We start from the raw sequence: 23,803 nt of genomic DNA on the forward strand, positions 1-23,803 counted from the left end.
ATGTACTCCTGGATTTTTATCCCCTTGCTCCTGCAGATTCCCAATGTTGTCTGCAAGTTTACTTTCAGTAAATGCTATTTCAAAATCAGTGAACATTTTCACCTTAAAGGTGATGTGGTGATTGGTGCATTTTTCCCTGTCCATACTTATTACACCATCAACAAAATTCCACATTCATATATACTATATTATTATGAGGACTATTACCTACAGTAAGTACAATGATTCATTTTAGAGTTCAGAGCTCTTATAACTTGTATGCTGTAGCTATGAAATTTTACATATTACTTCTTGTTTTTATTAGGATAATTTCTCTTTAATAGGTTCTAAAATATCTTCTTCAATTTTATTTTCCTTTTTGCTTTTTCAAAGGGAAAATGAAAAAATAACTCTTATTTATTCATTTTATTGATAATTGCAACTTCTTAATTGCTATGCCTTTAGTACCACAAGGACTTTATAGTTTTCAGTGTATTATGATTTCAGAAGTAGGATGCTTTAATTTAAGGCTGACTTTGCATTCAAGGCATTCCAAAACTCCTGAACTCCTGAGTTTCTGAACTTTTCTGATGATATTGGATGTGTTCACCAAGTCATAATGACTATGAAAGAGTAAACTTTGGGTTGTTTCTTAGTTTCTGTGAAATATGCAGGATGAATGAATAGTGTCAGACAAGTCTTATTGAATTACAGTGAAATACTCAAGTGTCTCATAATAAATGAAATAATATGTGCCTATCCAATAAGATTTTCTTATCCCATGCAAAGCTTTTATCTGTATGGATGCAGGCAATAAGACCTTTAATTTGCATCAGTGGCATTTGTAAAAACCATGTGAACACATGCAGAAATGTGTTGTGAGTCAACAAGTGAAAAATGACCAAAGGAAATGTGTATGTAAAGGTAAATTATGCTCAGTGTAACAATACTATGTGTTTGCTAAAAACTTTGTGGACTACTATGTGGTTAAATCAAAGACAGTCGAAGAAAAAAATGTTTAAATTTTAAAGGCCAGTGATCATTTTGTTACCTTGACAGATGTTATTTAGTTTTTGAAACATAGCCAAGATGGTTATGCAAAATTTATTTAGATAAAACATTTGGTTGTAGGTCCAATTCCTTAGGAAATAATATTTCTTCTCAAAAAACTCACAAATTTATCATAGTATTCACAGGTGTGGTAATGTTGAATGTTCTGTGATGCCTCTTTTACTACCTCATAATTAATGCTCCTTTTAACTCGTACTTTTTCTATGTATTCTACTCTCAGAAATCCAGGCACCTATGTATGTTGGTATTTGCTTCTCTTTATATTTTGCATTAAATCCATCCTTACAAATAATGTACTTTCAGTTACATGAGCAATAGTCTGATTTATTATAAATAACAGGATTGTCCATCCTTATAAATATTGTACTTTTCATTGCATGAGCATTATTTTGGCTCATTATAAATACTGTCAAACTTTTAAATATGTTATCAGTAAAAAGAATCTAAATTCATGACAGAAATACATCACTTTTATTGGAGTCAATTGACAGTACTGTCATATACAGTGAATTCACTAAATGTATTGTTCTTCCTTATATTATGGATCACAGAAAGACATATGTATCACAGAGCTGAGAATAATTTTTCAGTCCTTCTCACTTAATCCTTTATTTACCTATGTGGAAGTTTGTGTGCATCAAAGGGATGATTATTTTCCTCTCTCCATGCAATTTTTATTTCTTTGGTAATTTGTTTGCTTAAATATGTTCTCTGTAATTCTCAGGTTTACAAAGAATGAGTGGGTTGTGATTATAATCTTCTACATAAGGTTTTGCATTGTCACATTTACTAAATGGAACTTTCTTTTAGTGGATCATTATAGGATAGGTGTCAAGTGAGTATTTGTTGCATAAATTTTTTAGGAAATACATATATGCTTCCTGATGACTATAAAACAATTTCAAGAGAAAAGTTGTTTGCTCCATTGTGCGATTCATGATAAAATCTTCTCAAATTTGTTATGACTTTCATTTTGTGTGTGTGTGTGTGTGTGTGTGTGTGTGTGTGTGTGTATGTGCCTGTGTGTGTGTGTGAGTGTGCATGTGTGTGCATGCATGCATATTTTGATGCTCACATTTGCAGTTAAATTAAATTGGGGAAACAAGCTTTCTTGCCACACAATATGTGTGCTGACATTAAACTCAGGCCCTCAAACTCTTCTGCAGTATCCTACATTGGCAAAGACATTTTATTGAACAATAAGTTAAACCTTTTACTGATGCTAGCTCATATCTTTCAAAATATAATGGAGAAAAACTTTGTGGTGCATAAGAGAGTAAATTCCTTTTCTACACATGAATTAAAATATTGGTTTGAGTTTATTTTTGTTTGTTTTTTGAGATACATATTATTTTATTGTTCCTTTCCTTTAATAATTTCAGGAACATTTTTTTCACATTGTACAAATTGAGATACTAAACACAAAATAAAGTACTTTTGAACTTTAATGTTGCTTCTTTTATATGAGGGTAAATTATGTTAGTATTCATTGGGGGACTTTAAAGATCAAATTTTAATGTAGATTAAACATTACTTTAGTAGTTAATATAAAGGACAATTTCATAAGATATATATATATAGAATTATTCTTAAAGTTGATTTGAAAATTAATTCTGTTTAGATTGTAAGTTTATTTTTAAATATTTTATTAATTTATTCATATTCCATCTCAATTGTTATCCCATCCATTGTATCCTCCTATTCCTCCCTCCCTCCCACTTCCCCCCTACTCCCTTCCCCTATGTCTGTGACTGAAACCTCCTCCCCCTGTATGTTCATAGGATATCAAGTGTCTTCTTGGTAGCCTGTTATCCTTCCTCTGAGTACCACCAGGCTTCATCATCAAGTGGACATGGTGAAAAATGGAGCACTAGGGTTTGCATGAAAGTCAGACCCCACTCTCTACTCAATGGTGGAGAATGTCCAGTCCGTCAGCTAGATCTGGGTAGGGGTTCAAAGTTTACTGCCTATATTGCCCTTGGCTGGTGCCATAATTTGAGCAGGACCCCTGGACCCAGATCCACAGGTCATAATGTTCTTCTTGTAGGTTTCTAGGACCCTCTGGGTCCTTCTATTTCCCCATTCTTCCATGCTTCTCTCACCTAAAGTCTCAATAGGATGTCCTCCCCTCTTATCCACTTTCCTGATAAGTGAAGACTTTCATAGGACATTCCCCTTGGGCTAGTGTCCAAATATAAGTGAGTATATACCATTTGGATCTTTTGCTTTGGGGTGAACTCACTCATTATGATAACTTCCAGTTCAATCCATTTGTCCACAAATTTAGGGAATTCCTTTTTTAAATAGCTGAGTGGTATTCCATAGTGTAAATGTACCACAGTTTCTTTATCCTTTCTTCTACTGAACGACACTTAGGCTGTTTCCATGTTCTGGCTATTACAAATAAGACACCTAGGAACATGGGTGAGCATATGTCCCTGTTGTGTGGTGCAGCTTTTTCTAAGTATAGTCCAAGGATCTTGAGGGATCTCTATTCCCAGTTTTCTGATTTAGCGCCAGATAGATTTCCAAAGTGTCAGTACTAGTCTGCATTCCCACCAGCAATGAAGGAATGTTCATTTTTCTCCACATCCTTGCCAGCATGTGGTGTCACTTGAATTTTTTATTTTTGTCATTCTGATCGGTGTAAGATGGAATCTGAGTGTCATTTTGATTTGCATTTCTGTGATGACAAAAGAGGTTGAGCATTTCTTTAAGTTTTTCTCAACCATTTGATATTCCTCTGTTGAGTATCTCGATTTAGCTCTGAGCCCCATTTCTCAATTGGGTTATTTGGTTTGGTGGTGTTTAATTTCTTGAGTCCTTTATATATTTTGTATATTAGACCTTTGTCAGATGTAGGGATGGTGAAGATCTTTACCCACTCGGTAGGCTGTCGCTTTGTTCTATTGACAATTTCTCCTGCCTTACAGAAGCTTCTTAGCCTCATGAGGTCCCATTTATAAATTGTTGACATTCAGGCCTGGGCTGTTGGTGTTCTGTTCAGGAAGTTGTCTCCTGTGCCAACATGTTCAAGGCTCTTCCCCACTTTTTCTTCTAAGTGACTTAGAGTCTCTGGTTTTATGTTGAGGTCTTTAATCCACTAGGATTTAAGTTTTGTGCAAGGTGACAAATATGGGTCCAGTTGCATTTTTTTACACATAGACATCCAGTTAGACCAGCACCATTTGTTGAAGATGCTATCCTTTTTCCATTGAATGGATTTGGCTTCTTTGTCAAAAATCAAGTGACCATATGTGTGTGGGGTCATATCTGAGTCTTCTATTCGATTCCACTGATCAACCAGCCTGTTGCTGTGCCAGTACCATGCTGTTTTAATTACTATTGCTTTATAGTACAGTTTGAGATCAGGTATGGAGACTCCTCCGGAGCACCTTTTATTGTACAAGATTGTTTTAGCTATTCTGTGTTTTTTGTTTTTCCATATAAAGTTCAGAATTGAACTTTCAATGTCTTTAAAAGATTGTGTAGGTATTTTGATAGGGATTGCATTGAATCTGTAGATGCTTTTGGTAAGATGGCCATGTTTACTATGTTAATTCTCCTGATTCACGAGCAAGGAAGATCAGTCCATCTACTCATGTCATCTTCAATCTCTTTCTTCAGAGCTTTGAAATTTTTTTCAAACAAGTCCTTCACTTGCTTCATTAGAGTAACTCCTAAATATTGTATATTGCTTGTGGCTAATGTGAAGGGTATGGCTTTTCTAATTTCTTCCTTTGCAAGCTTGTCATTTGTGTATAGGAAGGCTACAGACTTTTTTGAGTTAATTTTGTATCCAGCCAATGTGCTGAAGATGTTTATCAGCTGTAGGAGTTCTCTGGTGGAATTTTGAGGGTCACTTATGTAGACTATCATATCATCTGCAAAAAGGGATAATTTGACGTCCTCCTTCCCCATTGGATACCCTGGATCTCCTTTTGTTGTCTTATTGCTCTGGCTAGAACTTCGAGTACTATATTGAAGAGATATGGAAAGAGTGGGCAGCTTTGCCTTGTTCCTGATTTTAGAGGAATTTCCTTGAGTATCTCACCATTTACTTTGATTTTGGCTATTGGCTTCCTATATATAGCCTATATTATGGTGAGGTATGTGCCTTGTATCCCTGATCTCTCTAAAACTTTAAACATGAATGGGTGTTGGATTTTATCAAATGCTTTCTCTGCATCTAAAGAGATGATCATGTGGTTTTTTTATTTTCAGTTTGTTTATATGGTGGATTACATTGATGAATTTGTGTATATTAAACCATCCCTGCATGCCTTGAATGAAGCCTACTTGGTCATGATGAATGATATCTTTGATGTGTTCTTGTATTCGTTTTGCAAGCATTTTATTTAGTATTTTTGTGTCGATGATCATAAGAGAAATTGATCTGAAATTCTCTTTCTTTGTTGAGTCTTTGTGAGATTTAGGTATCAATGTGACTACGGCTTCATAGAATGAATTTGGTAATATTCCATCCATTTCTATCTTTTGGAGTAGCTTGAAGAGTATCAGTATTAGCTCTCCCTTGAAGGTCTGGTAGAATTTTACACTGAAAGCATCAGGCCCTGGGCTTTTTGTTGTTGTTGTTGTTGTTGGGAGACTATCAATGATTGCTTCTATTTCTGTAGGGGAAATGAGACTATTTCGCTTGTTTACCTGTTCTTCACTCAATTTTGGCAAGTGAAATTGATCAAGACAATTGTCCATTTCCCTTAGATTTTCAAATTTTGTGGCATATATGCCTTCAAAGTAGGATCTTATGATTCTTTGTAATTCTTCAGCGTCTGTTGTTATGTCTCCCTTTTCATTTCTGATTTTGTTGATTTCAATACTTTCTCTCTGCCTTTTAGTTAGTTTGGCTAACAGTCTGTCTATCTTGTTGATTTTCTCAAAGAACCAGCTCTTGGTTTTGTTGATTCTTTGGACTGATTTCTTAGTTTCTAATTTGTTAATTTCACCCCTGAGTTTGATTATTTCCAGACATCTACTCCTTTGGGTGTTTCTGCTTCTTTTTTTCTAGGGCTTCCAGTTGTGTGATTAAGATTCTGAGGTGCGATGTTTACAATTTCTTTTTAAAGGCACTTAATGCTATGAATTTTCCTCTTAGCACTGTTTCAATGTATCCCACAAATTTGGGTAGGTTGTTCCTTCATTTTCATTGAATTTCAGAAACTCCTTGATTTCTTTCTTTATTTCTTCCCTGACCCAGGTGTCATTTAGCAGAGAGTTGTTTAGTTTCCACATACATGTAGGCTTTTTATTATTTCTGTTGTTGTTGAATTACAGCGTAAGCCCACGGTGATCTGATAGGATACAAGGTATTATTTCAATCCTCTTCTATCTGTTGAGGTTTGCTTCATGACCTACGATGTGATCAATTTTGGAGAAGGTTCCATGGGGTACAGAGAAGAAGGTATATTCTTTCTTGTTTGGGTGAAAGGTTCTATAGATATCTGTTAGATCCATTTGACCCATGGCATTGGTTAATGATGTTATTTCTTGGCTTAGTTTCTGTTTCAATGACTTATGCTTCAGTGAGAGTGGGGTGTTGAAGTCTTGCACTATTATTGTGTGGGGATCGATGTGTGGTTTAAGCTTCATTAGCAGATCTTTTACAAATGTGGGAGCATAGATGTTCAGAATTGTGATGTCATCTTGGTTGACTTCTTCCGCATCCCTTTTGATTAATTTTGGTTGAAAGTCTATTTTGTTCGATATTAATATGGCTATGCCTGCTTGCTTCTTGTGATCATTTGCTCGGAATAATTTTTTCCAACCTTTTATCCAGAGGTAATGCCTATCGTTATGGGTGAGATGTGTTTCTTGAATGCAGAAGAATGTTGGATCTTGTTTATGCACCCATTCAGTTAGTCTGTGTCTTTTTATTGGACAATTGAGACTATTGATGTTGAGAGATAGTAATGACCAGTGACTGTTAAGAGTCTTAATTTTGCTGTTGTTTCCAGTCGAGCGTTTGTGTAGTTGTGTTTTTGCCATGGTATAGTCATTTATTTCCTGAGTAGTTTTGGTTGTAGCTTGACCCTTTGGGATGGAGTTTTCCTTCTAGTACCTTCTGTAAAGCTGGATTTGTGGATAGGTACTGTTTGAATTTGTTTTTGTCATGGAATATTTTGTCTTCTCCATCAATGGTTATTGATAGTTTTGCTGGGTAAAGTATTCTGGCCTGGCATCTGTGGTCTCTTAGGGTTTGCAGGATCTTTGTCCAGGCCCTTCTGTCTTTTATGGTCTCTGTTGAGAAGTCGGGTGTAATTCTGATAGGTTTGCCATTAAATGTTATTTGGTCCTTTTCCCTTGCAGCTTTTAATATTTTTTCTTTGTTCTGTATGTTTTGTCTTTTGATAATTATGTGACGGGCAGTTTTTTTTTCTGGTCAATTCTATTTGGCGTTCTGTAAGCCTTTTGTATGTTTATAAGCCTCACTTTCTTTAGATTGGGGAAATTTTCTTCTATTTTTTTGTTGAGAATAATTTCTGGGCCTTGGAGACTGATATCTTCTTTTTATTTAATGCCTATTATCCTCAGATTTCTTCTTTTCATGGTGTCCTTAATTTCTTGGATGTTTTGTGTCAGGAGTTTTCCAGATTTGGCATTTTCTTTAATGGATGCTTCAAGATCTGTGATTGTATCTTCTAGTCCTGAGATTCGTTCTTCCATCTCTTGGATTCTGTTAGAAAAGCTCACCTCTGTGTTGCTCACCTTCTTCTCTGAGGTCTCACGTCCTCATTTTTCTTCTCTCTGTGTGTTTATCATTGAATCCATTTTCGTCTTCAGATATTGAAATGATTTTTTGATTTCCTTCATCTGATTGTTTGTATATTCCTGAGTTTATTCCATTGCCTCTTTATAGGTCTTCAGAGCTTGAACCGTTTTATTTATTTCTTTCATCTGGTTGTTTGAATTTTCTTGATATTTTTCCAGTCCCACTCTATGTGCTTCTTTTATGTCTCTCACCCATTTGGCTGCGTCCTCCTGTATTTGATTACGAATTTTATTTGTTTCCTCCATTATCATCCTCAATACCAAGGATTTGAGGTCATTTTCTTGTGTTTCTGTTGTATTTGAGTTCTCTGGGTTGTTTTGTTTGGGATAGCTGGAGACTGGAGACGCCATGTTGTTTTGGGGTTTTTGCGTATGCTTTTACACTGTCCTTTAGACATCTTGCCATCTTTGTTTTTGTTGGGTAGCTTCCAGAGTTGGATGGAAGGAGTCTGATGATAGATTCACTTGTTTTCTCATGATTTCCATAGGCTGGAAGCTCTGATACTTCACTGGTGTGGATGGCAGGATGCTAGCCCTGTCGTTTTGGACTTTCACGGCCAGTGATCCTCAGCTCCCCTGTACTGTGTGGGTCCTGCAATTGTTCTGGGTCTCTGAATGAGCTTTGGGTTAGGCCTAGGTATCCACAGCCTTCTGGGTTCCCTGTCAAATCCAGCCAGGGACACTAGGCTGAAACCACGCGCAGCTCAGCTAGATTCTCAGGGCGTGAACCATCTGTAGAGCTCAGCTAGGGATTCTGGGCCCAAAATGCACACAGGGTCCAGCCAGAATTTTTGGGCTGGGACTGTGCACCGAGCACCACTAGGGGCTTTTAGCCCAAAGTGCATGCTATGGTCAGCTATTGACTCAGGGCCCAAACTGTCTGCCCAGCTCAGCTAGGAATTCTGTATTCAAACTGCACACTGTGTCCAACCAGAATCTTAGAGCTGGGATTGTGCCAAAGACTCCCCTAAAGTCTTTGGGCCCAATCTGTCTGCTAAGCACAGTTAGGGAATCTGTCCCCAAACTGTACGCCGAGCTCCCCCCCCCAGTCTCTGGGGGCAGAATTGTGCACTGAGCTCCGCCAGGGACTCTGGACTCACACTGCACGCTTAATTCAGCCCGGGACTCCAGGCCTATGCTGTGTGGATAGTCCAGCCAGAGTCTTGGGGCCGCTGAGCCTGTGTGCACAGCTAAACTAGATTCTCTGGGCCCAAAGTTCCCAGAAAGTCCAGCTAGGGCCTCTGGACTGAATCTGAGTGCTGACCTCAGCCTGCATCAGCGCCTGCTGAACTGAGCTAGTGTCTTGGGCAGAACTGCTCATTGAAGAGAGCTAGTGCCTCCAGTGGAACTGAGTGCTCCAACCAACCTGTGGCTGCACTGAGATATCGTCTCTGGTGAAGCTGAGTGCTCCGCCCAGCTGCGTCACAGCCGGGGAACTGTGGTTGCTCTGAAGTGGAACCTCCCGTGAAACTGAGTGCTCTGCCCCCAGCCTACATCACAGCAGGAGAACTGTGGCTGCGCAGAGGTGGCACCTCTGGTGAAACTGAGAGCTCCGTCCAGCCTGCGTCACAGCTGGAGAACTGCAGCTGCACTGAGGTGACGCCTCCGGTGAAACTGAGCACTCTGCCCAGCCTGCATCACAGCAGGAGAACTGCTGCTGAGCTGAGCTGGTGCCTAGGGTTGAACAGAGTTCTCTGCCCAGCCTATGTCACAGCAGGGGATCTGTGGCTGTGTTGAGCTAGTGCTTGGGGCAGAATTACTTGCTGTGCTGAGCCAGCATCTCCACGGCATTATGCACTGAGCTGAACCCAGGACTCTGGGTCTGAAAGGTCCGCTGAGTCCAGTTTGGCTCACAAGGCACCATGAGAACCAAACCCTGTCCAGAGTACCCTCTCCTGCAGCAACTCCCCCCAGCCACCACACTAATCACCTCCACCGGAAGGCTCAGAGCTGCAAACCTTAGCCACTGCTGCTGGTGCCACTGGTGCCTCTGGTGCCACTGCTGCTGCCTCTGCTGCTGCTGCTGCTCCAATCTGAGAAAATCCGCGCTCCTCCCATGTGCCGGGGCACCCTGGTCCCTCCGAACCATGGAGCACTCCTGCTGGCGTGGTCTGGGGACCTTGGTGTTCATGGCTCAGAAATTTGTGCAATTCCCTGAATTGTTCACTGGAGCTTCAAAACACGGCCCACACTGCTCGCTGCCATCTTGGATTCCCTCCCTATTTACATCTTTTGGAGTAGCTTGAAGAGTATCAGTATTAGCTCCTCTTTTAAGGTCTGGTAGAATTCTGCACTGAAGCCATTTGGCCCTGGGTTTTTTTGTTTGTTTGTTTGTTTTTTTTTGGTTGGAAGACTATGAATGATTGCTTTTATTTCTATAGGTGAAATAGGGCTATTTAATTTGTTTATCTAATCTTGATTAAATTTTGGCAAATGGAATAGGTCGATAAAATTGTCCACTTCCCTTAGATTTTCAAATTTTGTGGCATAAATGTCTTTAAAATAGCTTCTTATGATTCTTTGTATTTCTTCAGTGTCTGTTGTTATGTCTCCCTTTTCATTTCCGAGTTTGTTGATTTGGATAGCATTTCTCTGTCTTTTAGTTAGTTTGGCTAATGGTTTGTCTATCTTGTTGATTTTCTCAAAGAACCAGTTCCTGGTTTTGTTGATTCTATGAATTGTTCTCTATGTTTCTAATTTATTGATTTCACCCTGAGTTTTATTATTTCTAGACAGCTCCTCCTCTGGGGTGTTTCTTTTTCTTTTTTTCTAGGGATGACAGATGTGTCATTAAGTTGTTTATGTGGGATGCTTCCATTTTCTTTCTAAAGTCACTTAGTGCTATGAATTTTCCTCTTAGCTCTGCCTTCATTGTGTCCCACAAATTTGGGTATGTTGTTCCTTCATTTTCATTGAATTTCTGGTAGTCCTCTATTTCTTCCTTTATTTCTTCCTTGACCCAGGTATCATTAAGCAGAGAGTTGTTTAGTTTCCATGTGTGTGTAGGCTTTTTGTTATTTCTTTTGTTGTTGAAGTTCAGCCTTAGACCATGGTGATCTGATAGAATAGCAGGTATTATTTCAATCTTCTTGTATCTGTTGAGGCTTGCTTCTTGACCTGCTATGAGATCAATTTTAGAGAATGTTCCATGGGGTGCTGATAAGAAAGTATAATCCTTTCTGTTTGGGTGAAAAGTTCTGTAGATATTTGTTAGATCCATTTGATTCGTGATGTTGGTTAATGCAGTTATTTCCTGGCTTAGTTTCTGATCCAAAGACCTATCCTTTAGTGAAAGTGGGGTGTTGAAGTCTCCCACTATTAATGTGTGGGGATCAATGAGTGGTTTAAATTTGTTAATAGTTCATTTACAATTGTGGGTGCCCTTGTATGTGGAGCATAGATGTCCAAAATTGTGAAATCATCTTGGTTGATTTTACCTTTGATGAGTATGAAGTGTCCTTCCTCGTCCCTTTGATTAATTTTGGTTGAAAGACTATTTTATTACATATTAGAATGGCTACACCAGCTTGCTTCTTGAGACCATTTGCTTGGAATATTTTTCCCCAACCTTTTACTCTGAGGCAATGTCTGTCCTTCTGGGTGAGATGTGTTGCTTAAATGTTGAAGAATTTTGAGTAATGTTTATGCATCCATTCAGTAGGTCTGTGTCTTTTTATTGGAGAATTGAGACTAGTGATGTAGAGAGATATTAATGACCAGTGACTCCTAAGTCCCTTCATTTTTGCTGTTTGTTACAGTCAAGAGTTTGTGATTTTTGCAATGGTGTTGTTATCTATTTCCTATGTAGTTTTGGTTGTAATTTGACCCTTTGGGGTTGATTTTACCTCCTAGTTACTTCTGTAAAGCCAGATTTATGGCTAGGTACTGTTTGAATTTGTTTTTGTCATGGAATATCTTGTTTTCTCCTTTAACGGTTATTGATAGTTTTGCTGGATATAGTAGTCTTGCCTGGCATCCATGTTCTTTTTGGGTTTGCAGGACCTCTCTCCAGGCCCTTGTAGCTTTCATGGTCTCTAATGTGAAGTCTGGTGTAATTCTGATAGGTTTGCCATCATATGTTACTCGGCCTTTTTCTTTTCCTGTTTTTAACATTTTTCCTTGTTCTGAATTTTGTGTTTTTATTATAATATGTCAGGAAGATTTTCTTTTCATGTCTATTCTATTTGGTGTTCTGTAGGCCACTTGTATGCTCATATGCATCTCCTTTTTCAAATTGGAGACATTTGCTTCTAAGATTCTGTTAAAGATATTTTCTGGTCTGTGGAGTCAAGTGTCCTCTCATTCGTAAATACCTATTATTCTCAAGTTTCATCTTTTCATGGTGTCATTGATTTCTTGGACGTTCTGTGTCAGGAAATTTTCAGATTTATCATTTTTTGATGGTTGTTTCAAGTCCTATGATTGTATCTTCAAGTCCCAATATTCGTTCCCCTGTTTCTTAGATTCTGTTATAGAAGGTCACCTCTGGGATGCTTGCTTTCTTCTCTGAGACTTCTCTATCTCATTTTTTCTTCTGTGTGTCCCTTTATCATAGCTTCCATTTTTATTTTCAGATCTTGAACTGTTTTAATGATTTCCTTCATCTGGTTGTTTGTGTTTTTCTGAAATTCTTCCAGTGCCTCTTTATATGACCCTTTTACATCTTCAATCCTCTTATTTGCATCCTCCTGCAGTTGTTTACAGATTTTATTCCTTTCTTCCATTATCATCTTTCTTACTAAGGACTTGAGGTCATTTTCTTATATTTCAATTGTTTTTTGGGTTCTCTGGGCTGCTTTCATTGAAATTACTGGGATCTGGAGATGCCAAACTGTTTTGGGTTTTGTTTGTGTTTTTCTGCTCTCCTCCCATCATTTTGGTGTCTCTAATGTTGGGAGGTAGCTTCTTGTGACCTTTACTGGTTGAGAGTGGATAGTTGGTTAATGCTTATTGGTCGGGGGCCCTTTTCTGTGGGGATCAAGGAGTATTTCCCTGAAAGTAATCTGGTTTCCACTCCTGGAGATATTGCTCTACACCTTAGGCTCCAGATTGAGTCAGCAGAAGTAGGTTTCTCTCTGGATCCTTTCACCTTATTGCTGTAATTCAGATGAGCTGTTTTGGCACCTAGAACAAGGTCAGCACACAAGCACTCTGGTTGAGAAGGTTGTTCCTAGATGCCTGTCCTTCTTGTTGCTTTGTAGCCAAGACCCCAGCTGGATCAGATGTTCTGGGATGTAGCTGTCTTTTAGCTCTGCCTCTAAACACTGCAGAAGCATCCAGCCTCTCCTGAAAGCATGGGAGATCCTGCCAGGTCTGTGGGAGCTGATCCAGTTAGGATCTGTCTGTGGGGAGTGCAGGATCAGTAGCAGCAGCCCAGAGACAGGATTGTTTCAGGCTACAGCCAGCTCCAAGCTGCCTGAACATTGCACAACCCTGTAGCTGGGACTGCTCACAGATCCTTGGAGCTGTATTCTCCTTTAGGTGAGCAATTAGATACCACAGAGGTGGCCAACCTCTCCCAACAGCATGAGTGATCCTGCCAGGCCTGTGGGAGCTGATCCAGCTGAGCTCTGTCTGTTGGAGAGTGCAGGGTCAGTAATGGTGGCCCAGAGACAGGACTGTTTTAAACTACAGCCAGCTCCAAGCTGCGTGCACTTTCTGTGACACTGTAGCTGGGACCACATACAAATCCTCAGAGCTGTATTTGCCTTTAGGTCAGCAATTAGACATCACAGGGGTAGCCAACCTCCCCTGATTGCATGGGAGATCCTTCTGGGCCTGTGGGAGCAGGCCAAAATGGTTTTTAACTGCCCATTTGTAGGCTCATTCCATTGTGACTTGCTCTAGATTGAGCCCAGGATGGACTGCAAGCTGCATGCTCACTCTAGCCATTTTTAGTGTGCCCTGTTGCCTGTGTTTCCACTCAGCCTGGGTACCTCCGCAGTTTGGCGTGGGGTAGGTGGTGGGATCCAAGGACAGTTTCACCCTTTTCATTGAGACTCCTCAGGCCAGCGGCTCCAGCATACCACCTCCCCCACACAGTGAGTTTGTGCTTTATAGGCCATCTGCAGCCCACATGTGGGTTCTGTTCGAGCGTCTGGGGAGTGGGTTCAGAACCTCCAGGCTGTTGCTTGTCCCAGGGCCAGGCCCACCGGTGGTCTGCAGAGTTTGGAACCCCATTCACCTATAGTTCTCAAGATCCAGCAGTCTGTGTCTCCATTCAAGTCCCTGCAGTAGATCAGATACTGTGCTGAATAGTCAATGCCATCTTGGAGTCCTCCAGGTTTGAATTTATATGCCTAAGTGGATTAAATTAACCATATATTCATTTCTTCTATTCATAGATTGATAAAGTTTATTTATCATAAGAATATATGTTAATAGAGTTTCATTTTATTATAGTCATATACCATTATGAGCAATTTTCATGTTAAAAGACAAAAATATTTTCTGAGAGGTTTTTCTAAAATATTTTACATTGTGATCCATTTCTAAGTATGTTATAGTCATTGTACAAAGTATATGAAGTGTCACTTTGACCTAAATGTATCAATATTTTGGTTTTGGTAATTATGAAATTTTTATTATAATTTTGAAAAGCAAAAATGTCTAAATGTAAACATATATTTTCTAAATCAAATGTGGACTACAGTTGTTTTGGGAATGGAAAAATGATAAAATAGTCTATTGCCAATATTTTATGTAAGTAATGCCATTCTAGATTCTTTACACCATATCTTTCTTTACAGTTACTAGCAGTGAATAGGAATCTGTTCTTATCTATATTTTGATTCAAAATCATCACGTTAATCGATATCAGAATTTCCTTGAATGTCATAAATATAGTTTTTCAGTGCCCAGAGATACCACTGGAACTTAAGAGTTCTCTCGAGTTATTTATGGCTTTTTATTTACACTGCCTTGAAAGGTATTTCTTTTGTCAGTCCTCTTATTGCCACTGGCCTTCATTCATCTACAATTCACGCTTTTCACTGGCACTCAGGCCTAGTTTGCTAGCTGTCTGTGTATCAGTGTGTTTTGTCAGAAATATGTAATCTGCAGCGATATATTTCTGCAAAGCCAGAAATACAAATACAAACAGCAGTAAGTACTATTGGCGCTTGCTTGTCATCTTGGTATGGTAACGGTGATTGATATCCATGGGAAACCTCTCCTTTTCTGAGGAGAAAAGACAGTGGCATGGATGGGAGAAGTGGGTAGAAGGCCAGCGAGGAGATGACAGAGGGAAAATTGTGCTGTGGATGTAAAATATATGAGTAAATTACCTAATTTTTAAAAAGAGTAGTTTAATGAAGAAATAGTGGCTTTTAAGAGCTGAAGAGACTGAAAGGCCATAATCCTGATACCAAGAGAATTACTGTTTTAGGACAATTATTTGCTGATATAAGGTAGAATTTGTATCTATCTATGAAGAAAAACACAGCATGCTTTGAGGAAGTATAATTAATAAGTGGTAATGCTAAAGAATTTTCTTAATCCTAACCCATTTGAATAATTTAGTTCCAGCAGTTCATGGTGATAAATTAAAATGCATATTCTATAGAAACGAAAATGATACAAAATAATATAAGTTATCGCACTAAATATATAGGCATATGTGGTCTTCCTTTTCTGTGCTTTTGTGCCATTTATACAGATATAATTTTAAGAACTACAAGTTTCTTCTGGCTCTGGCATTTGCTGTTGAAGAGATAAATGGGAACCCAAATATTTTACCAAACATATCTCTTGGATTTGATTTTAACAATGTCCGATTCACTGAAAAGGACATTCTTATGATTACCTGTGCTTGGCTGACAGCTCATAGAAAAAGCTATGTTATACCTAACTACAACTGTGAAAAGAAAAATTTTACTGCTGTACTCACAGGAACATCAGGGACAACATCTGCCTACATTGGAACACTGCTGCAACTCTTCAAATTTCCACAGGTGAGAAAATGTGGATTGTAAAATCTTGGAGTCAGGTCTCTTCTGTTGATATTATAGGTGTCTTAAAAAACTAAGTAAGGGATACTTGAATTATACACCCATAAAAGCTAGTTCACAGACATGTGTAAATTAATCCATATTGCCCCTGCTTGCAGGAGCAGTGAAGAGGAACTGAATGGAAAGAGATGATTCCTTAAAATTAAAAGGTTTGATAAGATTTTCTATAAAACCTTGTTCCTGGAATTCACCTCAGAAATTGGAATGATCTGACCTTTTTTCCTGCTGTCATATTTTGATCAGGTCAGGAGGATGTTAATATTTTTCTTCTTCTTCCAATTTGCTTCAGCTTTCTTTTGGACCTTATGATCCTATTTTGAGTGACCGAAGTCAGTATTCTTCTCTCTACCAGATGGCTCGCAAGGACACATCTCTTTCACTTGGCATTGTCTCTTTGCTGATCCATTTTAGGTGGTCCTGGGTTGGTCTCATCCTCCCAGATGACCACATAGGGAATAAAATTCTATCAGATTTCAGAGATGAGATGGAAAGAAAAAGAGTCTGCATAGCTTTTGTGAAAATGATCCCTGCCACCTGGACTTTATTTTATAACAAAGACTGGAAAAATATGGATGAAATCCAGCAGTCATCAACAAATGTGATAATCATTTATGGTAACATTGATTCTCTACAAGGTCTAATGAGAAATATAGGGCAAAAGTTATTGACCTGGAAAGTCTGGATCATGAACTTTGAACAGGATGTTACTGACTATGCTGACTATTTCCTGTTAGACTCATTCCACGGGAGCCTCATTTTTACCCATCATTATAGGGAGAGTGTTGAATTTACCAATTTTATTCGAACAGTGAATCCTTACAAATACCCTGAAGACATTTATCTTCCTAAATTGTGGCATTTGTTCTTCAAGTGCTCATTTTCTGACACTGATTGTAAACTTTTGGACAACTGTCAAGCCAATGCTTCTTTGGAAGAATTACCTAGACATGTATTTGACATAAACATGAGTGAAGAAAGCTACAATATATACAAAGCTGCGTATGCTGTGGCTCACAGTCTCCATAAGATGAGTCTTGAGCAAGTAGAGATGCAACCATATGAAAATGGGGAAGGGGTGCTGTTCTTCCCTTGGCAGGTAATACCTTTTCATTATATTGTGATATCAGCACCATGACATAGGAGAATTTGCAAAGGCCCTATATTAGGTACTGTAAAATCAGTAAACATTATACAAAATCAGAGGACTGTTTGAGCTTTTAAACTTAATTGGAGTTCAAGGCAGTTGTGTGTGTGTGTGTGTGTGTGTGTGTGTGTGTGTGTGTGTGTGTGTGTGTTGCTAAGGAATGGCACATGTGATAACAGGAGAAATTGGACTTATTCAAGATCAGTTTTATGGACTCAATACTTAACTGCAATTTCATCTCCTGGTAATAGTTTCAATGAGGAAAATAAATATTTTCCCTTTGAGTTTCTTATAACAGAAATGTAAAACTTGACATTCAGTGAAGCACTAGCAGTGGTTTTATACATAAGTGATCGCTTTTAACTACCCTAGAGAAATAAATATCCTTGTTTTAGACACTGGACTTCTGAAGATATTTTGAAGGCAATTAGGTGGCTAACTTTCACAATTTGAGATTTGCATGAATCAGCAGTCATTCATCCATTACAGTAGCTTCATTCAAAGGTTTCTGTTAAAGGTGGAAGATATAAGCAGAATAGTATCCCACTCACAGAGGTTTTTGTTCCCTCATCATCACGGGAAACTTCATTAGTGTTGACTTTCCCATCAGAAATGAAAAACAATGAGCTATAGTACAAGTTCTATTCTGCCTCTGGAAAACTCTGTAATGTAAATTAACTAATGTTTTTCAGCTTAACTCTTTCCTGAAGAACATTGATGTGAGAGACAACGTGGGTGTAGATTGGAGACAGAAATTAGAGGCAGAATATGATATTCTTAACTTTTGGGATTTTCCAAAGGGTCTTGGACTAAAGATGAAAATTGGAACATTTTCTCCAAATGCTCCACATGGTCAACAGTTGTTGTTATCTGAGCAGATGATACAATGGCCAGAAAAATTTTCAGAGGTGGGTTATGTTTTGTTTCCTGACATAATGATGCTTGTTGTCTGCCTCAAGGCCAAAGCACTCTCCTAATACCAGTGTAAAATACCACCAAACTATTAGTATAAAGGATTTTTCACCTTTCTTGATTCAGAGTAATAGAAGTATTTTATATTAAATCTGTCTCCCAATAATCATTTGAAAGAGAGTTAATTTTCATCAACTTGTCACAAATTTTGGAAACTTGGAAAGGAGGAATGTCTATCTCCAAATTATTCATGAATCAAATCTTTGGGAAAAAACTCTCATTCATAATTAGATAAGAAAGTAATGTAAAAGTTACATTTTGCTTATGAACAAATGTCATGACAAAAATTGACTTTTAACGGAAAATGTATATTTTGCTCATATTTACAAAGTTATGAGTCCATCATGCCTCAAATTATAACAACAATGAGTCTTCTTGGAGATAGTCGTTGAGACCAGAATGATGATGCTTGTTTCTATGCACATTTACAGTAAGTAAAATGAGAAAATTAGACTTGAGGCAAGGATCATATTATTTCAATTTCTAAAGCCAATATCATAATTCTCTCAGTAAGTACTGGTCTACAAAAGTTTCAATAAGTCCCAAATAGTGTGATCCATGGAGAACAATGCCTCAATACTTGAGCTTATGTAGGATATTTTCATTCAAAATAATGTATATTTACATATAAGTATCCTCTAACTTGCTGTATATACCCAATTCATAAATTGTTATTTCATGCTTAGGAATTTCTTTGGTTTATCAGTTATCCTTTGCTTCTGAGGCCTCTAGAAAAAGAGGACTGTGTGGTATGCCCATGAATAAACAACTGACTTGCCTAGCTTCTACAAATAAATACAGCACTGAAGTATCTTAAAAGTGTTTTGAGAGTGCCATGTATCATACTTGAAAATATATGAGTTCCAAATTATAAGGCTCCTGATTATATCATTTTCACAGAAAGCAATGAATACAGTACCTCATATGTCTATGACCTTTATATTTGTTTTGAGACAGCAGTCATTAAATAGCAACTCTCAGAGTTCAAGTGTATCTTTTCACCTTAGCTAGATTTAGTGATGAATTCCTTCAGACAAACAGACACATATTTGCTTCCATGATCATGCTAAATCCTGTTGACTATCTAGATTCATAACCATGGTTGAAGTAAAATTGCTTAAGTCACTAGTCAGTAACTACAGAGACAAAATCAGTCTAGAGAGACTCCATGCCCTTTGGATCAAGTTCCAAATTACCTGTCTCTCTTACACTTGTCCTAACTCATAAAATTATGACAATCACCTGACAAATATCTAAATATGTCTGCTTTCAGAAGGGCATAGTGTTTCTAAACATTTTTTTGTATTTATAATAATGCTCAAAAATTCAATGCATACTATTCAAAAACTCCATTTGGTGATTAAAAAAATAAGCCTGACATAATATTCTTTTAATTTTTCCCAGATCCCTCAATCTGTGTGCAGTGAGAGTTGTAGACCTGGGTTCAGGAAAGTCTCTCTGGAAGGCCAGGCTGTCTGCTGCTACAATTGTACTCCTTGTGCAGACAATGAGATTTCCAACGAGACAGGTAAATTCAGCTTTATCATAAAATATTCCCATTTCTCTGAAATACTGCAAAATATTCTACCAAATAAGAATGATCTAAATAGAAGTCAGAGATAAAATTTCTTATTTTCTTTAGGAACTTAAGATCATAATTCATCAACATTCCCTTGAAATAGATTACATTGAAAATCATACTTGATTTATATATTTGATTCACTGGCAATATTGATTACTACAGAAAAATATTCCTTTGCAACTACCAATGTGCTTTAATTCACTGTGTTTTTTAACACACATTAGTAAAGTATCAAACATTTATGTTTTTCAAACTGCATTTGACTCACTTTCAGGTCTCAAAGAGTGCTCATATCTGTTGCTTCTTCTTTGCATTATTCATAGCTCAATTCAAAAATATGTTCTCATTTTTAGTAGTTTTTGATATATTCTTACAATGTGTGTGATCACATTCAAATTCCCGCTCCACCTTTTTCCTATCTACTCAAATTTGTCTAATTACACTATATAATCTGTGATTCTCATCTATTCTTGGGTGAATGGATATTACTTGAGAGTTGTAACCCAGTCATGGGCTGAACCCTTAAAAATGAAAAGACTCTCCTCCCAATAAATCTGAATTGTCAATAAATCTTTTTTGGGTACTCATCTTCATGCCAACCTCCTCCACATTCTAAACTGAACTTGCTCTGTCATAAGCCTGCAATCATCTACTACATTTTCTCTTGTGAGATGAATTTATATCTGAAACTGACCAGTGACCAGAAACAGCGTTTGCATGTAGTGATTTGAAAGCTGCAGGTTTTACTAACTTCCTGCACACTCTTAGATAAGAAATTTTACAGAACTTCTTATTTTCTTAATGGAATCTTTAGAAAAGATTATGGTATGTGGCCTTTTGGAGAGAGGTATATCACGTGGGTTTGAAAACCCCAAATCACATTCAGTCTCTGTCTTTTCTTTGCTTCCAGCCTTCAGTCAGGGTGTAGGTGATTATATATTGTTCCAGCATCATGCATTCTGGCTGTGTCCATGCTTTCTGTTATAAAGAAAATGTATTAACGTGATGATAATATAACTAAAAACCTCAGTTAATATTTCTATAAGCTGTGGTTCATGGTGTCTGTTCTCAGCAATAAAATAATAACTAAACAGAATTAAAAGAAAAAATTTATAGTATCTTAGAAAATTTTACTTAAATTTTTTGTGCTGATACTAATCAGGAGGCAATTGATAGTTATTAATATTGTTACTGACAGTGTGAGGATTAAAAGTTAGATGTTGTTTTCTATTTTCCATTGTTATATATGGGCACTATAATTATGATTTTCAAATAAAAGAGATAGATTTGTCCCCAAAAATTCTGAATTTCAGAATAAATATTTTGCTAACATCTGTGGAGTGAAGTTTTTTCTGGGTCAGATCATGGTAAATGTGTATGACAGTAACATAATTGCCAAGAACTTTGTCTATGAGTGTTGTCATTAATGCCTCACTTCCAAGATTACTGCATAAATTGATGAAGTGTATGAAATCCTGAGCCAATTCTGTTATTAGGCCAAATTTTCATATTGTTGGTTGACCTAATATCTAGCGCATTCACAAAAGTTATAGATGTTACACACATGTATATATACATATGATATGGCTGTGTGTATGTATACACAGATATGTATACACACACACCTATATGTATATGTATGTATGTATACACACACACATATATATATGTATATATGTGTGTGTGTATGTATACGCACGCACACACACACACACGCACACGCACACACACACACACACACACACACACAGAGAGAGAGAGAGAGAGAGAGAGAGAGAGAGAGAGAGAGAGTGTTATGGGCACCAAAGAGGAAAACATCTTATTTTCAGACAAGGTTTCTCTTTGTAGCCTTGGCTGTCCTGGACTCACTTTGTAGACCAGAGTGTCCTCAAACACATAGAGATCTGTCTGAGTTTGCCTCTCTCAGTGACTGGATTCCTAGTAAACAAAAGTTATATCAGTTACTTAAAACTACCATAGCTAAATTCCAAATATATACTATTTTAAGTGAGCTAGATTTTATGGGTATGGAATTATAACAATCAGAATGAACCTTAATATCTTGCTATCTAATCCATTATAAAAGATTAGTATCAGCTCAAAAAATTTTAAGTAAAATTTTCTAAGATACTATAAAATTTTTCACACACACACACACACACACACACACATATGTATATACTATATATATACTATTGTACCAATAGTACAATATTGTAATATATATACTATTGTACCAATATACCCCAATTATAACACAAGGTTTACTTCAAATTCTTTGAAAGTGCTATAGCAAGCTCTTTAATAGAAATAAGTTATACAAATTCAATATAAGTAGATTATATGATTGTCACGTCAACTGCTAAGCTACTTGTATCACAAGAATATAGATCTTAGGTGAAACAGACAGATATGACTCTATAGAAAGATAAGGTCTTCAAAAACCCCAGAGACATGCAGAATATGGCATTTAAAATGGTTTTATTACTTTAAAGATTCATTGACAATGAGACAAGTTAACTCATGGCAACACCCAAACTACCTCAGGGAGGATGATGAGCATCAAAGAAAAGAACCTCCTTAGGGAGATGCTTCAAATTGGAAGCCACTGGGAAAAGGTCTTCATTTCTACCACACACAGAACTCTGCCTGGAAAAGGTTCAAGCTTGGACACAGGCAGAGTTGATGGCCAAAAACTACCAAGACAGGGTAAGGAAGTCCTCAATAGTTCCTGCCTCACAAATGTGTCTGTCATATATATTGGGCCAGAAGGCTGAAGAACATGAATCAATGTTACAGAGAGTTTTGGGTGAAAATTGTCTGTGTCGTCTTTTCATTTGGAAAGATACTAACCTGCAGTCCTGGCATACTCAGTTAATCAAATGTATTCCTTCTTAAGTCTCTGAGGAAGTTGAAGACCAGGTAGCTTAGTTTTACAATGAAGCTTAATTGTTTAGGGGTTAAGATGTTTTTAGGTCTACATGGCCTAAGTTGATAATCACAATATGTGATGGAGATTGATTTACATTCAGAAATTAGATGCACCAAGATAGGAAAGATGTCTTCTTCAAGGCTGTCAAATACAAATAACCAAAACACTAAGAATGTAACATTTATCTAATTCCTGCTTGTGTTATAGTTCTTCTTGCTATAGGTAATCTATTGTGTGTGTATATATATATTTGTACATATATATATTTGTACATATCCCTGAGAAAATTAAGGAAGAAAACTTATTTGACTGTCAATTGAGTGTGTACTAAGTAATGCATCAAAATAAAAGGGATAATTTCAGCATGGGCTCATTATAACCTTCATTTCTGACCAGATGTGGATCAGTGTGTGAAGTGTCCAGACAGTCATTATGCAAATAAGGAGAAAAACCACTGCCTCCTGAAAGTGGTGAGCTTTCTGGCCTATGAAGACTCCTTGGGAATGGTTCTCACCAGCCTAGCTCTCTGCCTCTCTGCACTCACAGTCATTGTTCTTGCAGTCTTTGTGAAACACAGAAACACTCCCATTGTCAAGGCCAATAATAGGGCTCTCAGTTATATTTTGCTCATCGCACTCACTGTCTGTTTCCTCTGTTCTTTGAACTTCATTGGCCAGCCCAACAAAGCCACCTGCATCCTGCAGCAGACCACATTTGGAATTGCATTTACTGTGGCTCTTGCCACTGTGTTGGCCAAAGCTATCACTGTTGTCACTGCCTTCAAGGCCACTTTTCCAGGAAGAATGGTGAGGTGGCTAATCATATCAAGGGCCCCAAACTACATCATTCCTATGTGCACCCTGATCCAACTTGGTCTTTGTGGTATATGGATGGCAACATCTCCTCCATTCATTGACCAGGATGTTCATACTGAACATGGACGCATTATCATTTTGTGTAACAAGGGTTCATCTGTTGCCTTCCACTGTGTCCTGGGATACCTCTGCTTCTTGGCATTTGGGAGTTATACCATGGCCTTCTTGTCAAGGAATCTGCCTGATACATTCAATGAAGCCAAGTTTCTGTCATTCAGCATGCTGGTGTTCTTCTGTGTCTGGGTCACCTTTCTTCCTGTCTACCACAGCACTAAGGGGAAGGTCATGGTGGCTATGGAAGTTTTCTCCATATTGGCTTCTAGTGCAGCACTGCTTGGCTTCATATTTGCCCCTAAGTGTTACATTATTTTGCTGAGACCAGACAAGAACTCAATTCATCAAATCTTGGACAAGACACACTCTAGAATAAATATATCTTACAAAACATAG

General features: G+C 37.7%; 1 protein-coding gene across 1 annotated transcript; it reads left to right on the forward strand.

Annotated features, from left to right (window-relative positions):
• Nucleotides 1-23,803, forward strand: LOC311609803 (vomeronasal type-2 receptor 116-like; the record flags this gene model as incomplete). The annotated part of the gene is made up of 6 exons (XM_084803171.1): nucleotides 1-212; nucleotides 15,497-15,791; nucleotides 16,138-16,944; nucleotides 17,685-17,900; nucleotides 19,369-19,492; nucleotides 22,875-23,803. The coding sequence occupies 6 exons, from the start codon at nucleotides 1-3 to the stop codon at nucleotides 23,801-23,803; spliced, it is 2,583 nt and encodes an 860-aa protein (XP_084659297.1).

Source organism: Acomys minous (genome assembly GCF_964271855.1).
Source record: "Acomys minous genome assembly, chromosome: 2".
In the NCBI taxonomy this organism is placed as follows: domain Eukaryota; kingdom Metazoa; phylum Chordata; class Mammalia; order Rodentia; family Muridae; genus Acomys; species Acomys minous.